The sequence below is a fragment of the Oryctolagus cuniculus genome, chromosome 2 (assembly GCF_964237555.1).
Source record: "Oryctolagus cuniculus chromosome 2, mOryCun1.1, whole genome shotgun sequence".
NCBI classification, from domain to species: Eukaryota; Metazoa; Chordata; class Mammalia; order Lagomorpha; family Leporidae; genus Oryctolagus; species Oryctolagus cuniculus.
The window spans coordinates 125,196,275-125,213,225 of NC_091433.1; the positions used below are offsets into that span (position 1 = coordinate 125,196,275).

The 16,951-nt window shown below is 34.6% G+C and overlaps 1 protein-coding gene across 2 annotated transcripts in view; it reads left to right on the forward strand.

Annotated features, from left to right (window-relative positions):
- Positions 1 to 345: 345 nt before the first annotated feature.
- Positions 346 to 16,951, forward strand: part of LRRTM4 (leucine rich repeat transmembrane neuronal 4) — an 809,020-nt gene continuing 792,414 nt past the window's right edge. The window contains exons 1-3 of one of the 2 annotated variants that reach the window (XM_008254190.4): positions 346 to 647; positions 908 to 1,062; positions 2,872 to 4,418. In XM_008254190.4, coding sequence (XP_008252412.1) covers positions 1,059 to 1,062; positions 2,872 to 4,418 — 1,551 coding nt within the window. In that variant the 5' untranslated portion in view covers positions 346 to 647; positions 908 to 1,058. Of the gene's footprint in view, positions 1,063 to 2,871; positions 4,419 to 16,951 lie in introns of both variants that reach the window. The other variant, XM_008254189.4, reaches the window with a different exon arrangement.

The window sequence follows — 16,951 nt, forward strand, 5'->3', positions numbered from 1 at the left end:
TAGTTTTAAAATATCAATGAATGAAACAAGCAGTATCAAAAATAAATACAACTCAAATTTTTTGTCATCGGAAAAAAAAAAAAAGATGATAAATCCCCTGAGACATGGACAGCAAAAATACTAAATAAAAATGAAAGAATAACTTGTAAAAACTATTAATTTCAGAACATATGGAGGAGAAGTGTTTTACTTAATATTTGCAACCACTAAAAGGAACCCTTGGGCATAAACCTTTCATAATTTCTATTAGTGAAGAGAAAAAAAAGTGATCCTGTGCCTTTAATTTCCCTTTCTGAGCAAGGGAAGGCTGCACACCACTGACAAGCTCACTTGTTCCCGTCTTTAATGTGCAATCTGTTTTCTCCAGCGGAGGGCACTCAGTGTATCACAAACTCAAGCATTAGCACCAACAAGCTCTGAGCATCATCAGTCTCTGGAAAGCCTTCTGAATTAGACAAGGGCTGCCTCTCAGCACAGCTACAAAACACTTTAAACCTGACCAGCTAAATGGATAAACCTAGCCTGCATAGCTTTTAAACTGGGGTCTCACACAGCACAGGAGGCCTACTTGCTTCAAGAACTGAAAATCCAGAGGATGAATTGCTTTATCTGGGAATGGCAAAAGCCAGCACAATAAGGAATGCCAGGTATTCTGAAGATTTTCTTTTTTTCCTCTCTTTTTACAGAGAAGTTGGTTACCTCCGAGATGGGCTGTAGCTCTTTCGCACAGATTGCCAATTACTGCTGATGGGTCTCTGGTGAATTACACAATGGTCCTCAGAGCCTAGAGGCCCTCCCCCCTCCCCCAACAGCTTCCTTTTTCCTGCCCTCCTCATCCCACCCCGTGCTGAATTTTTTTTTTTAATCTATATGTATGTATATTTTTTGCCTGTCCTCTCCGGGGAAGTTTGTATGGGGCTGCTAGCTCACATGCGGGATCAGAATGGTGTGAATGACAGCCAGCCGCACTGTGTCATGAAGGTGGTGGTGGTGTCGGCACGAGAGACCAAATAAGAAGAAAGCGGAGAGAGGGGGGAGACGTTTTTGGATGACAAAGGATGGGTAAGTGAACTTTTGTTGTTTTCTTCTTAGCAAAGCCGATCCTCTTACCTTCCTATGCTCAGTTTGGCATTCGCTGATGAAAGACGGGGAAACAGGCAAAAAGCAGCAGCCTTCTGAGTTTGCCAGTTGACTCACTATAGTTGCTATTATATTTTTAGATCATTTTCCTTTTCGCAGTGTTTTTTTTTTTTTTTGAATGCATAAATGCATAACGTGGACTTAAACAGACTCTAGAGAAATAGCTTCAAGACTGTCTCTACCGTCTGCGCATCCACAGCTTGGAAATCGAACACGAGATAAATACTGTGTTTGCTTCTATTTCTTGATAATATTAGCCACGCTTGTATTTCTGGTTGCTGTCAGGAAGATTGTTAACACTTTACTGCGTGTATGTAGGGGTGGGGTCCCTACTTTATCAGAGGTTGCACCAGGGCTTGTTTTATCTTTGAAGCTGTATCCTGAACACAGCTTCCAAATTTCCAGCAGTCATTTGCCAGTCTTATTTTTTCAAGTGTGACTGGCTCCCCCCCCCCCCCCCTTCTCCTGTCTGGGAGAGCAGGAATGTATTTCAATGAGTCTGTAGCTGGCAAGAGGACAGAGAGCAAAATCAGGTTTTAAATTAATTTTTTTATATAAAAACCTTCACTGAGAAGAAGGAAGGTTTTTAGATTAAGGGTTTGGCTGATTGCCTCTTTGGTTAAAAATATGAATGTTTAAGAAACAAGGAACTGCAGTACACCAGAGGATTTTTTTTTCTTCACTGTTAAGAAATAATAAATCTACTGTTGACAGAGAAAAGAAGTCCCTTACCATGCAATGACTTGGAAATGCAGCATAAGTGCCAATAGATTGCAACTTTGCAGGCTTTCTGAAGTTAATGGAGGGAGGGGAGAAGAAAAAAGTCGGGGAGAGATTTGAGCATGTTGGGATGGTGAGGAGGAGGAGAGTCGTCTGCTGTGGGTTTCCTTGTTTATCCTTCACATTTGAAAATGTGATTAAATGAAAACATAAGTGCAGTTTAATGCTACATAAGATTTTTTTGTATTTTATGCAAATATGTAATAAGAATTTGTCAGTCTTCACTTTGGAGTGTTCTGTTTTGAGTATTTAGGTCCCCCAGCCCATGTATCACCGGGCAGGGAGCCACAGTACACAGTAATATATGCTTATTAACAAACTGAGAGTACTTGCTGTTAACCGTCATTATCCTGTGCTTCATTGGCTTCCCATACTAGTCCCAATGCTTTTTTTTTTTTTTTCCAAAGCTCATATTCTGCTACCCCATTATGTAATAAGTCTACAGTTTCAGGCAGGGCAAACTTGGGTTACCTTGACAGCTTCCTGAAGCTCCTTTGCCAAATCGCAGCCTGTTTGCTCAACTAGGAAAGATGGACAAGTACTGGGTTCATTAAGCCATATTTCTGCCCTTACCAGAAGATACCCTCTCTTGGTATGGTTGTTGCCATTCAGTGACTAGCCAAATATTATTGTTATTAACATGTCAGCATTCAGTGACAAGACAAGCTCTGTGCTTTTCAATATTGAAGTACATGGGAACTCCTGAAACTCAGAAACGCTGTTCTTAGTTCTCTGGCACTGTGATGATTTGCCGATCAAGGAAGAAAGACTGAGACATTAACAGCTAATATGCAACATAGAAGAAAATAATGTCTTCAATGTTAAATACCTTGTCCTTAAATCAACTCTCCCATTACTGTCCCAGATGAAATGCCTCAGATATTGGTAAGCTAGTGGTGATTTATTTTAATAGCTTCACAATGTGCATCTGTCTTTTCTTTAATATTGTAGGTTTCCATTTAATTACGCAGCTGAAAGGCATGAGTGTGGTGCTGGTGCTACTTTCCACGCTGCTGCTTGTTATGCTCACAGGGGCTCAGAGAGCTTGCCCAAAGAACTGCAGATGTGATGGCAAAATTGTGTACTGTGAGTCTCATGCTTTCGCAGATATCCCTGAGAACATTTCTGGAGGGTCCCAAGGCTTATCACTAAGGTTCAACAGCATTCAAAAGCTCAAATCCAATCAGTTTGCTGGCCTTAACCAGCTTATATGGCTTTATCTTGACCATAATTACATTAGCTCTGTGGACGAAGATGCATTTCAAGGGATCCGTAGACTAAAAGAATTAATTCTAAGCTCCAACAAAATTACCTATCTGCACAATAAAACATTTCACCCAGTTCCCAATCTCCGCAATCTGGACCTCTCCTACAATAAGCTTCAGACATTGCAATCTGAACAGTTTAAAGGCCTTCGGAAACTCATCATTTTGCACTTGAGATCTAACTCTCTAAAGACTGTGCCGATAAGAGTTTTTCAGGACTGTCGGAATCTTGATTTTCTGGATTTGGGTTACAACCGTCTTCGAAGCTTGTCCCGAAATGCATTTGCTGGCCTCTTGAAGTTGAAGGAGCTCCACTTGGAACACAACCAGTTTTCCAAGATCAACTTTGCTCATTTTCCACGTCTCTTCAACCTCCGCTCAATTTACTTACAGTGGAACAGGATTCGCTCCATTAGCCAAGGCTTGACATGGACATGGAGTTCCTTACACAACCTGGATTTATCAGGGAATGATATCCAAGGGATTGAGCCAGGCACATTTAAATGCCTCCCCAATTTGCAAAAATTGAATTTGGATTCCAACAAGCTCACCAACATCTCACAGGAAACTGTCAATGCATGGATATCATTAATATCTATTACCCTGTCTGGAAATATGTGGGAATGCAGTCGGAGCATTTGTCCTCTGTTTTATTGGCTTAAGAATTTCAAAGGAAATAAGGAAAGCACCATGATATGTGCAGGACCTAAGCACATCCAAGGCGAAAAGGTTAGCGATGCAGTGGAAACATACAATATCTGTTCTGAAGTCCAGGTGGTTAACACAGAAAGATCACACCTGCTCCCCCAAACTCCCCAGAAACCTCTGATTATCCCTAAACCTACAATCTTCAGACCTGATGCCACCCAACCTGCCCTTGAAACACCAAGCCCTTCCCCAGGGTTCCAGCTTCCTGGCACAGAGCAAGAGTATGAGCATGTTTCATTTCACAAAATTATTGCAGGGAGCGTGGCTCTCTTTCTCTCGGTGGCCATGATCCTCTTGGTAATCTATGTGTCTTGGAAACGCTACCCAGCCAGCATGAAACAACTCCAGCAACACTCTCTTATGAAGAGGCGGCGGAAAAAGGCCAGAGAGTCTGAAAGACAAATGAATTCCCCTTTACAGGAGTATTATGTGGACTACAAGCCTACAAACTCTGAGACCATGGATATATCGGTTAATGGATCTGGGCCCTGCACATATACCATCTCTGGCTCCAGGGAGTGTGAGGTATGAACCATGATCCTCCTAAAAGCATTTCTACTTCGGGGAAGGAGAGGTAAATGTTTGAAGCTCTAGAGGTGTCTCTAATCACTAGAAAGATTAATGACCCTTTTGCTTTTGGGTGTTGCTCAGTGTGAAAGGTTACTTAATTAAATTACAACCACCAGGAAATTGACTGCATTTTTTTTTTAATGGTTGAAACTTGAAGGAAGTTCATTCAAGGATGAGATTAAATTGGAATAAAGCACTATGTTAAAACACCTGTTTTTTTTTTTTTTTTTAACGGTTTGTATACAGGGGTTGGACTTAAGAACACACATCTACACAAACAAAACTCTTTTCATTCTGAAATTTATGTATGGTTCTTGGTGTTTGAGCGTTGTAATGGAGTGAAAAAGGAGGGGCCAGCTTAATTTAAAAAAGCAAAGTGAGTTTACCAAAATTCCAGGAGGTAATGAAGATTTAAACCAAAGAGCAATTTACCCAAGGTTGATTTTGCTGTAAATTTTGAGTTTTAATTAAAGCATGCAACCGGGATCTGACAGCCATGTTACTTGCCATTTAGTTATCTTACCAGCATAGAGAATGTCAGAGGCCAACTGTGTAATTGTATCAGGATTTTAAGGCTTACTTCCTTCTTTGTTTTTTCTCTTTCCTTCTTTATCTACCACCCCCGAGCATCACAACCATTTTTTTTTAAATTACTGGGCTATAGGTCACTTTTCAAAGGTTTTTTTTGTTGTTGTTGTTGTTTTTTTTTTTTTTTTTTTTTTAAAGTACTGGTTATTTGTGTGTAATCAGAATGAAACAAATTCCATGTTTTGATTTTGTCCATAGTAACCAATATCAGGTCTTGATGCTGTGGATGATTTAGCAGTAACAAAATGACAGGGGCAACAGTGAGTGTTTGTTAGTGTTGCTGTCATCTCCAAAAGAAATGATATGTATTCTTGTTATACTGATCCAAAATTAAGTGATACAAATATTTATAAATAAAAGAAGGAGCAAGGTTTGAGTCCTGGGTATTCTCCCTTTCTGTAATAGCCTCAAATGAAGCTATGGATTTTATGTCATACTATTTTTGCTTACATAAAAAGTAGTTTGGATACTGTTTCTGATTATTTAATTTTAAAGATCAGTTTTAGGAACGGGTTCATGTGTGGAAAAATAGACACTAATTTTCCCAACTTGTTGATTAGTAGTACTGAATGTAAATTTACTGTTTTCTTGGTAAAGGTTATCAGAGTGTACAAAGTCTTTGACTGCCAAGGCCTTGTTACTGGAATAAAGTAGTGAAGAGAGGCTGAGTTCCGCCATATGCTGTTTTAGCGTCTGATTTTAGGTGACTTCTTTGTCAAAAGAATGTTTTAATGATTATTTAAAGACTTTGCCCTTTTGATTCTAGTTATAACAGTTGGAAAATATAATTTGCTCTTTGATAAAATATACTCTATTTTTCCCATAGTCCTAAATGTACATGCTAATTAAAATGTTTTCGGACAATGCACTAAATTTGAAATAATATCCAACTCAGTAAAGTTTGGACTATGGAACTGTTCTTCATGAAGTTAATTTTCTCATTTTTGTGTATCACTGAATTAGGAGAGTAATCCCAGTTAACAAAGTCCTAAAAGAAATTTGTATAAGCAATTGCCCTTAAAAATCAAAGAGAATAAAATATTTTCTATGTAAGTCTAACAAGGCTTGATGTTTTTCTTGCAGGCCCACAACTACATGATATTCATGAATATTAGTAACAAGTTCATCCTACTTTATTCTGGGTTCTCCTTGTATTTTGTGATCCTTTTAAAGGCTGGTAATGTAAAAACACAAGGAAAATCCACTTCCATTTTATAATTTTCTCTTGCCTCGTGTAATAGGATGGTGATTTTATATGTAAGAGTCACCAAGAAGAGTGATTTTAAATAATGAGGACTTGAGAAAAGGGGATACATATGTTTTCTAGAGACCTTAAATTCCACGAATTATTTCCTTGAAAACCTGAGGATTTATGAAAAAATAAATTTTGTTTTATTTGATAAAACATGCTTTTTTAAAAACACATTCTAATACTGTGTTATATCAAGTGGTGTTTAAGGTCATGAAGTTGCAGTAGTATTATTGTGGAGGAATATGTTGTTAGCGCATTACACAAGGGAAAAGTCAATGAATACTCTAATGATGCTGTTTAGTCAAAATGACAACCCTGCTGAAGATCAAACTCTCCATGCCCTAACAAGATAAAATTGGTAGGCTGTATATTTAAGACTATTACCTCAGTTTGGGACGGTAAGCAATGCAAAAACAGCTATATTAAATGAATATTAGCTTATTCTGAAACAAAACAAACATTGCAACTAGCCTCAACCTTTCTGATAGAATATTGGTGTGTAAAAGTTTTACATGGACATAAAACATGGGGAAAAACAAATTCTTAAAAATTGCTATTAGGGAAAACTTAATTTCCCCTTTTTTCTCACCTACAGTAAAATGCCTCCTGTTGAGAAATCATCTCTTATAGAAACTTCTCTATAAAATGAATACAAGAGAGGGCAATATTTGCCTAAGTTGATGATTTTATAAGTATGTTGCAAGTAAAAGTGTGCTGAATTTTCACCTGTTCTTGTGTCGTAAATCTCGTGTATTGATAGAGAACCATTTATATGATAAAGTTTTGTGAAGCACTTTTTAATAAACACCAAATTCTATCCAATAAAGCCATGTATATTTAAGTAAAATACTTAGCATTGAATGCTAATTTTCTGATAGTGCCTTGATGGGGAAAAATTGCTTTAAATTAAGTCTACTTTCTACCTATATTAAAATTCAGTTAGCATGAACTAAATATAGTAAAAATATATTCACCTTGTTTATTTTCTGAGGAAAATAAAAATATTGATTCCTCATTAAAATGGTATCTATGAGCAACCTTAAAAGTATAGCATGCAATTTTCTATTTATATAATTTTGGTTCTATACTTTGCAAGTTTTAATTTTGAAAAGTCCATGTGCACATAACCATACTAATAAAGTGAAGGAGAATATTATAATAACTTAGGCAGTAAAATTTCTCATATCTATAAAAGAAGAATAGATTAGATAGTTATGAATAATTAATATGTATGGCACAAGAGATACATACATCTCAATCATCACACGTGGCAAGTAGATAAGTGTGCTTCATTGAACTAAATCATTTAGTTTGTCCTCAAAATGTACTCAGAGAAGAGAACTTTGCCTAAAAGTTGGTGGTGTATTATTGAAAGTAGAGAAAATGGCAAATATTTTTTAAATGATGTGAAATTATGCATAATTTTATCTCATTGAAGATATTACAGAAATTATTAAATTATTTTGTATACCAGATTTTTCCTTAGAGATGGTAAAAACACATTTTGATAGCTGATTCTACTAGGATTGTTTCATTAACTGAAAATAACAATACCCTTTATATAATTAGCAAATGTAAATATAGGAAAAGAAGAACTTTCTAGATTATCTTTTACATGAAAAAGAATGAAAGAAACTGGTGAAACTTTAAAGTGAATGAAAGCATTCTCTCAAGAGATTCTCTATCCAAAATGTTTTTAAAAGTTAAATAATTGGAATATAAAGTTTAATGATCCCATAAGGCTAACATTGCTGCCATAAGGAAAATGGTAGTGTGGATGGTAATATAGGTATGTATTTTCTAATTATTTGATATTTTGGTTACACTGTTAAAATCAAATTTCAAACAACATATTGGTTGTCAGTTTGGGCTTAAGTTATTTCTTTCACTGCTATGCAGTGGGTGATATAGACCATTTCAAACAATTTCTGTTCGTAATTATTAAAGAAATTAAGTTGAAAAACTATTTAAAATATACCAGTAACTTCTTTTGATACTTTACAAAGTGACAGTTTGCAGTGTACTAAATGGATTTCCAAGGATTGGAATAATATATGTTCAAAGATAATGCTATGTAAAATAGGCTTAGTGTCATTGAGTTTAATGAACTTTTTACCAGCATAGAGCTATAGAAAAATAAAACTCATTGAGGTGATCTTTACTGTGTCAAGGCAAAATGTGGTAATTGAGACTATATTTTGTATATTCAAAAAGTTTGTATTTGTGCTTTTTTATCTAAGTTTCTATGTAAATGTGTTTATATATGCATATACATGGCTGGTGAGAGAAGAATATAATATCTTCCCATCACAATTAATGTCCATTTTGAGCATTTGAAGTATTAATTGAAAAAAGCTTATGTTAAATTGCCAAGATTTGCTAGTCAGGAATATACTTTTTAAAGTGAATATTTTATCATCTTTAAAAATTGTGTCTCTCATCTATCTAGTCTCAAGTTCTATTGTTAAAAAACAATTTGAAGTAGTCAACTCAGTATGTAATCTACATACTGCCATTTGGGGTATGACATTTGGCTACTCACTTCATTTCTCTGTGATCCCTCAAATAAGTGTATTCAAATAAGTACTCAACTAGCACAAGCCAATAGCAATCCAGACTAGTAAACTTTGCAAAATCTCTATATTCATTCTCAGGCGTGAAAAAGCAAGATGAGATCATAAGAAAAAACTGAGCTATGTATTCATGTGTCAATGAGTAAAAAACTTCTTGAGTTATTAAAATTGAGATGCCCATGTGAACAGCCATGCAACTTCTCTGTCTTTTAGGGGAAAATGCATAGCAAGCCCACACAAATGTGTCTGCACACACACACATACCTTTTACATTCTGCCAAATAACTTATTATTTTGAAAGCAATTGAAAGTGTAACTGCTTTTTAAAAAATCAATGGCCTGAATTTGATCCAATTAAAATCTATTTGAGAATAGCATTTTTATTTGAGTTTGCAAATGCTAGTGATAAAGAGTGACAGCTGCCAAAAAAGATCTGAAATGGCTAATTTGGGAACAATTTTTAAACTGACTATATATGGTTCAATTCTTTTTCTAGAATTAGGATATTAGCATCTCATGGATGAGGTTTGAAAACTGTTGCTTGCTAATACCTCAAGCTGTAGAGTTTGCCTATAGTCTTAGAAATGTATAGTTTTTTCACACATCTCAATAATCTTCATGTGCCAGAATTTTTCTTCTTGATGCTTTTCTGTGTTCAATAAAATCTGGTCATCTCTAGTTTTCAGAAATTGCATTTATAGACAGTTCTATGCTTTAGAAGTTGCTAAGTAATATTATCATTGGGGACCTGGTGACTCATCTGAATTTCATGTCTCTAGAGTTTGAAGATTCAGTAAATCAAAATGAAACAGTGGCAACCTGTATATCACTAGACACTGGGACTTTTGAAAAATTAGTATGTCTTTTGATCACTGGAAAGCATGAAGTGATGTTGAATATATTTTAAAAATTAAAATTGCTTTTTATAGTACCAGAAGAACCATTATTCATTGAGTCAGTTTAATAAAATCTCAATATTCTTAAAAGGAAAGAGAAGTTATGGGGCTATTTTTCTTATGCACTCCATAAGCCATTAAAATTTTAGCTGTAAGTTAAGAATGGTGAGAAGAAGCACAGGGTTTCCTACGTATCCAAATCATTGCCTTTGTATAAACATCTGCTTGAAACTGCTAGAGATGTGCAAAGGCTATATATTAAAATTCTTGCTACATATTTTAAAAATAATGTTTTCACTGTCAAGAGAAATTAAGGCTTAAACAAATAAAATCCTGGGAAATTAATGCTTTAAAAGTTAGATGTTTGACCTCAAGTCAAATCTATGTTATGGTATTTGTAAAATAATTATTGGGATGTACATTAAGAAAATGTTGAATAAAGAAAAATCTCATTCAAAAATAATGAAGAAGCATAAATGAAGTAAAACATTGAACACAAACTGATGCCTAAATATCAAATAAATACATAACTACAAAAGAATAGGTTTTGTAGTATTACTCTTTGTATATGTTAATGAAATATCTTGATATTTGAACTTTAAGTGACATTTTTAAACATAATACTTTTTAAAACACTGAAAGAATGCATTTAAGGAGTGATATATATATGATAAATATTTTTAAAATATTAAAAAATGTATACTGAATACAGATAGCCATCTATCTTAGTTTTAAAAAAACTCATTTCTGTACTACCTTGTCCACTTTATCTGTATCATCTGAAAAGTAAAATTTTGGGGAATATGCTCAAAAGAGTTTAAAGTCATAAGAATAATAAGAATAATTTTTGTTTCCTTTTATTGCCTCAATTGGGGAGGATTCTTTTCATGGTCTTGGGATTTTCATACAAGCATGTCTCATAAGGTTGCCTCTCTCTCTCTCTCTCTCTCTGTACCTGTCTCTGTCTCTGTCTCTGTCTCTTCTCTCCTACTTAATTTTCAAACCTCAGAGATGGGGGAGAGATATGATTTTTAAGTCTAGCAAGAAGGGTCATCATTTCGCTTTTTAGTCTCTTTTTAAAAACACGATTCTTCAAGTAGAACAAAGTTAAGTGTGATAAATATTTTAATCACAAGTTTTAAGAGGAAATTCTAAAGAAAGCATAGCTATAACTTCAAAATTTCTGATACAAATTTTTAATGCTCATTTCTTTTCCTAATACTTCAGTGGTTGGTATCTTCTGAATTTGAAAACTGAAATGTTTGTTATTTAAAGGTATACTTAAGTATAAAAGTATAAGTCAGATAAACTAATATGAGTATAGATAGGGTACTTAAGAGAATTCTTTTTTTTTTTTTTTTTTTTTTTTTTTTTTTTTGACAGGCAGAGTGGACAGTGAGAGAGAGACAGAGAGAAAGGTCTTCCTTTTGCCATTGGTTCACCCTCCAATGGCTGCCGTGGCAGGTGCTGATCCAAAGGCAGGAGCCAGGTGCTTCTCCTGGTCTCCCATGGGGTGCAGGGCCCAAGCGCTTGGGCCATCCTCCACTGCACTCCCTGGCCACAGCAGAGAGCTGGCCTGGAAGAGGGGCAACTGGGATAGAATCTGGCGCCCCGACTGGGACTAGAACCCGGTGTGCTGGCGCCGCAAGGCGGAGGATTAGCCTAGTGAGCCGCGGTGCCGGCCTGAGAATTCATTTTTTTAGGGACATAAATGAGCAAACTGAATACTTCAAAATAGGAACATAGAGAACCATGAATTAGTTCTATTTGGGGAAATTTTTAAGCTTAAAATTATAAGAAACTAATTTTGAAAAAGCAAATGATACTAAACGAAAAATGCCTGAGAATGTTTAATTTTTAAAAGGCTACCTATTGCATATTCACTGTGTATTTTCACTTTAGACGTGTAACGGTTATTGTTTAGCTGCCACCTTTTAAAATGTCATCAGATGATTCACTGAATTTACACTGATGTTAGAAAGCCAAGCAGGACCAGTCTCTGTGTAAAAATTCTATACTTTGTTTTGCAATTTCAAGTACTTCTTTCTTGTTACAGTTACTGAAACATGGCTTCCTTCATTTGCTCCTGCAAGTATACTTATTAGAGGTATTGAGATCTACTAAACATTGGTTTCTCCTTTCTGTTAACTGACTTGTAATAAATATTACACCTTCGTTTCATTACAAATATCATGATGCATTTCATTAAGTACCTTAATAGTCAAAGTTTTAAGTTAACACTTGACTGTTGATCATTTTTAACAACACTTGAAAAAGAAACAAAGGGGAGTATAGATTAATTATGCTTGAGTCATTTTTAGTATGGTCACTATAGAGGAAAATTTGATATTTACTTCTGTGTTTATAGCTCTGTAAAAGTAATAGCAGAAAGGTCAGCCATGAAGTACTTTAGGTTGATGATCAAACCACAGCATGGACCAATATTGCATTGGTCCAGTGGTTAGATCAAGAGGTGAAAAAGAGGTCTCAGATTTGATATTGACTCACTTTACTTTTCTAATACTGGACAAGTAAATATATATATGACCTTTCTGTGATGTAATTTTTCTATCTATTGAACTGCGATAACAACCTTTGAAGTAACTGTGGGAATGATTAATGAGCTACTCGTCAAAAATCACTATGAACTCCTCTATGAAACACTTCAGTATAAAAATAAATGATTATTAATTATAAGCCCTAAAATGCCCACTAAAATGTAAAATGCAATGTGTTTGTATTATTTTCATTGTTGTTATTAGTTTTGATGATGCTTATAATACCCCATGATGCACAAACAAGTACTGTGGTTTTATTTTTACTAATGTAAATAATAAACCCGACCTTTCAGTACCTTGTCTTAGCTGTAATTAGATTGGGTACCAGCCTTGGTAGTAGATAATAATACCCCACGAGTTGCCAACTGTTTCTTTGGTTGAACATCTTACTCATTGTTCAAAGAAGGTAGAATTCATAATGCTTTTGTTGTTACTAATTCTAAAGAATAAATTCAATTTAGAAGCAATTTATAAATTTCTGTTCTAATTAAGTATTGCCTTTCAGTTTGTTTTCTCAACAAGTGGAAGCTGTGCTAAGTCCCCAAATATCTATGCATTATAAAAAGGAACTTCAAAAAATAAAATAAAAAGAGGAACTTCAACATTAATTAGAGTATTCCTTATGAATTAAGAAGTCAATAACTAACTTGAAGAATTAGTATTTCTCTAGCATACACACACACACACACACACACACACTCCTGCAGCTCTTAACAACAGGGATATTTTCTCAGAAATGCATCATTAGGTGATTCTAACTTTGTATAAACATCACGGGTGTACTTACACAAACTAGAAAGCCCTGACGTCAGCACATGATCAAATCATACAGGACCACCGTCATATGTGCTGTCCATTGTGGACTGACATGTTCTGAGGGCCTGGCTAGCTCACATTTCGTGATTTGGTCATGTAAGTATTTATATTGGTTGAATATGCTCTCAGTTCTTATATTTACAGAAGCATGTGTTGCAGCATTCTTATTTTTGTCTCCTTCACTGTAATTTATTTTTAAACAGAGAGATATTTCTTTTTAGTTTCTGCATGAAATGTTTGTATGGTACCATTGTGTGCTATGAAATTAAGAAGGTACCACCAATACAAGACCTTAACAAACAATCCTACAGACCAAAAACAAAGACACAAGAACAGTGTTATCCTTACGAGAGAAAGCCAGTGATTTTCTTTGTGATTAGAAAAGCAGAATTATCCTACTATGGGAAATTCTGCTAGTCACTGAGTATGTCTATAACAATTTTGTATTCTGGCACTGGGGGAACAACTACAGAATGTGTGCAGAGATACATTGGACCTACTGTGAGCTAAAGCTCCATTCATCACCTGACCTTCATGAACCCTTACTCTGGAGATCACAGTGATGTTTTGGACCTGTAGGAATTCGTGCTCCTTTAGAGTTAATGGCCAGGATTCCCCCCAGTGGATCTTGCTACCTCATATCCTGCACCTCATGGTCACCTTAGCAAATAACTGTAGATCCCTTTGCAGAAGCTTGGAGAGAGATTAATGGCATAATTTTTTTTTTTTTTTTTTTTTTTTTTTTTTTTTTTTTTTTTTTTTGGTAAAGAAATGGGATTCCTTCATTAAGGGAATCTGGTTTCCCTTTCATTCACTAGGTCTGTAAACTGGCTTAAATGTGAGAATTAATTGTACAGCTATGACTCTTACTTTCAGTGATTTAAGGTAGACTTCTGTTAGCTTGACCTAGAACTCTTCTGACGCGAACATGTAAGAATTTAGTAGACTGCCTTGGACTTCTTTTCTAGGGATGCTGGTCAACTAGTTTTTATGGGTCAGGCTATGATTATTGTTTGATTTTGCTGTCATTATGGTGAATATCCCAGCCTGTCTTTGGTGATTAAGAGCTGACAGTAGGCCCATGCCACTCTGTAATTTTTGCCCGCACATGTAGAGGTCCCATTCCAGTCGTATCTGTTCCCACTATGACTCCTGAAGCACAACTAAGAGTGACCACAGCATTGCTGTTAGCCCTCACATTACTTATTTCTACCACTTTCCCTTCTCTATATTGGGACTTGGCCTGTAGTACTCTACCAAGAAATTCTTTTCCTTTTTTTATTTTTTTTTAAATTACTTAGCTCACAATCTTGAAACTTGAAACATAAGGGAATGTAAAGGTTAAATATAATTTTAACCTTTTGCAATTCACAATCTTTTTTGACATTCTGTCAATTCATAATTTGTCTTGTCTTAAATGACTGAAGGACAAGAGGTTTTTTTTTTTAATAAATATTCCAACATGTTGCCTTTCAATTTGGGTCTAACAAATTCCTTGACAATGTTTATGTGATTTATCACCAGAATATGAAAACTGAAAAAGATCTTTGAGCTAGAAAGAAGATAGCATCCATTCTCTTTCTCATCGCAAGTTTTTAATGAAAATTTATTGAATATTAATTACAAAAGCAAATATACTATTTTACTATGCAATATTGTCTGGCCATTTCTATTCTACTTATACTAAATAATTAGATGCAGACCATTCTGAAATATAAGTATAATTTTATATATTAACTTGATAGACTTATTTTCCATTATTTTCTAATTATAAAATAAATGAATGTCTTTTAAAAATGTTGAAAACCATAAATTATTTATAGAAATAAATAAAAGTAATCAAAAAAATCCCAATATGCAGTGATAATACTTTAGAAATCCATGTATATCTACTTCTATAATATGCACAGATATGGGGTTACCACTGTGGGTATTATACAAAATTACTTTGGTTTTATAAACTGTATACTGTTAATTTAAAGGTCACATATTCTGATAAATATGACCACTTTTAAAATATATATTTTTGCAGTTACATATTTAAGATGTGTCATATTTTATATTTCTTCCTTTTTGGTTGGAATTTATGATACCCAATTTCCCTGTCATAAATACTTTCTAATGACTTCCTCATGTAGATACCGTGGGAAAGAATATGTCCAAATAGAATGAAACATTAATATTAATTCATAAGATCAAATCTTTTGAAGATACATGCATTTTTAAATTGCTTTTTGCATTGTATAAGAGTTCCCAGTTTTCCACAGAAACACCAACATTATTTATTAAATTTTCTTCAACAATTTGACAGATATATTTTAGTTTAATTGTGATATCTTAGGCTTTAGGATACCTTTTTAAAAATATTTTGTGTACCTAAGTTCTTGTGTTTTTTTTTTTTGTTTTTTTTTTTTTTTTTTTTTTTAATTTTTGACAGGCAGAGTGGACAGTGAGAGAGAGAGACAGAGAGAGAAAGGTCTTCCTTTGCCGTTGGTTCACCCTCCAATGGCTGCTGCTGCAGCCGGCGCACCGCGCTGATCCGATGGCAGGAGCCAGGATCCAGGTGCTTTTCCTGGTCTCCCATGGGGTGCAGGGCCCAAGCACCTGGGCCATCCTCCACTGCACTCCCTGGCCATAGCAGAGAGCTGGCCTGGAAGAGGGGCAACCGGTACAGAATCCGGCGCCCCGACCGGGACTAGAACCCGGTGTGCCGGCGCCGCAAGGTGGAGGATTAGCCTATTGAGCCACGGCGCCGGCTCCTAAGTTCTTGTTTTGAAATATGGAGCATTGAAGTCAACAATAACAGTTTTCATTATGTTTGCTTTTTGTTTTAAGAAGACTTCTGCATAGAGCAAATGATGATTATTTGCTCTATGCTTTTATTTTTGAATTTAATTCTTTAAAATCTATAACATATTTCAGTATATCATACAAAATAGAAAATTAACTTGCCTTTCCTTACTAATTAACATTTTCCAACACGGTTTGCCTAATAAAAGTGTAAACTTTTCCTATAGACAGATGATATTTATACTATGTTCTGCCTTATGATTCATTCTCTCTTCTTGTCTCAGAATTATATTCTAAAATACAGTTATAGTTTTATGTTGTATTATAATTTTTGTAAATAAGTGTTCTTATTCCAACCACTAAATTCCACATGTAGTTTTGAAAATTCTCTTGGTTTTTTATCACTTTCTATTTAAAAAAAAAGATTGACTCTCTCTTTCTCCTTGGACAGATTCTTACGATATTTTGACTAGGATTCTGTGAATCTATTAATCAACTTGGAAATAACTTAAATCTCTACCATTATCAAATTGAACTATTACAGTGTCATAAGAAGACATGCTACAGCATTTGTTTCTCCTTTCTTATGTCCTTAATAATGATAAGTTGATTTGCTTTAACTTCAAATGCTAATATATATTGTATATGCAAATATAGTTACCAATAATCTGATTATACTTGTTAATTATAGTAGATTAATTCCTTTGAAATTTGTAGATAATAGAACACAAAAACTTGCATCTTTTTGGTAATAGTGACATTTTATTTGCTTATATTTTCATCTTATAATGACTAACCTAGAATAATACTAAGTAATTATGATTTGGAGCAGCTATTTTTTCTAACTTTAATGAGACTACAAACTGTATTTTTGTTGATATTATCTTTGTATTAGTTCATTTATTCAACAAAAATATATTATGAACCTGTGTTATGATATGGTGACACTGGACTCAGTGCTATTTTTATCACAGTGGTTAAATGACTTTGTTTCAGCAAAATATTATTTATCACA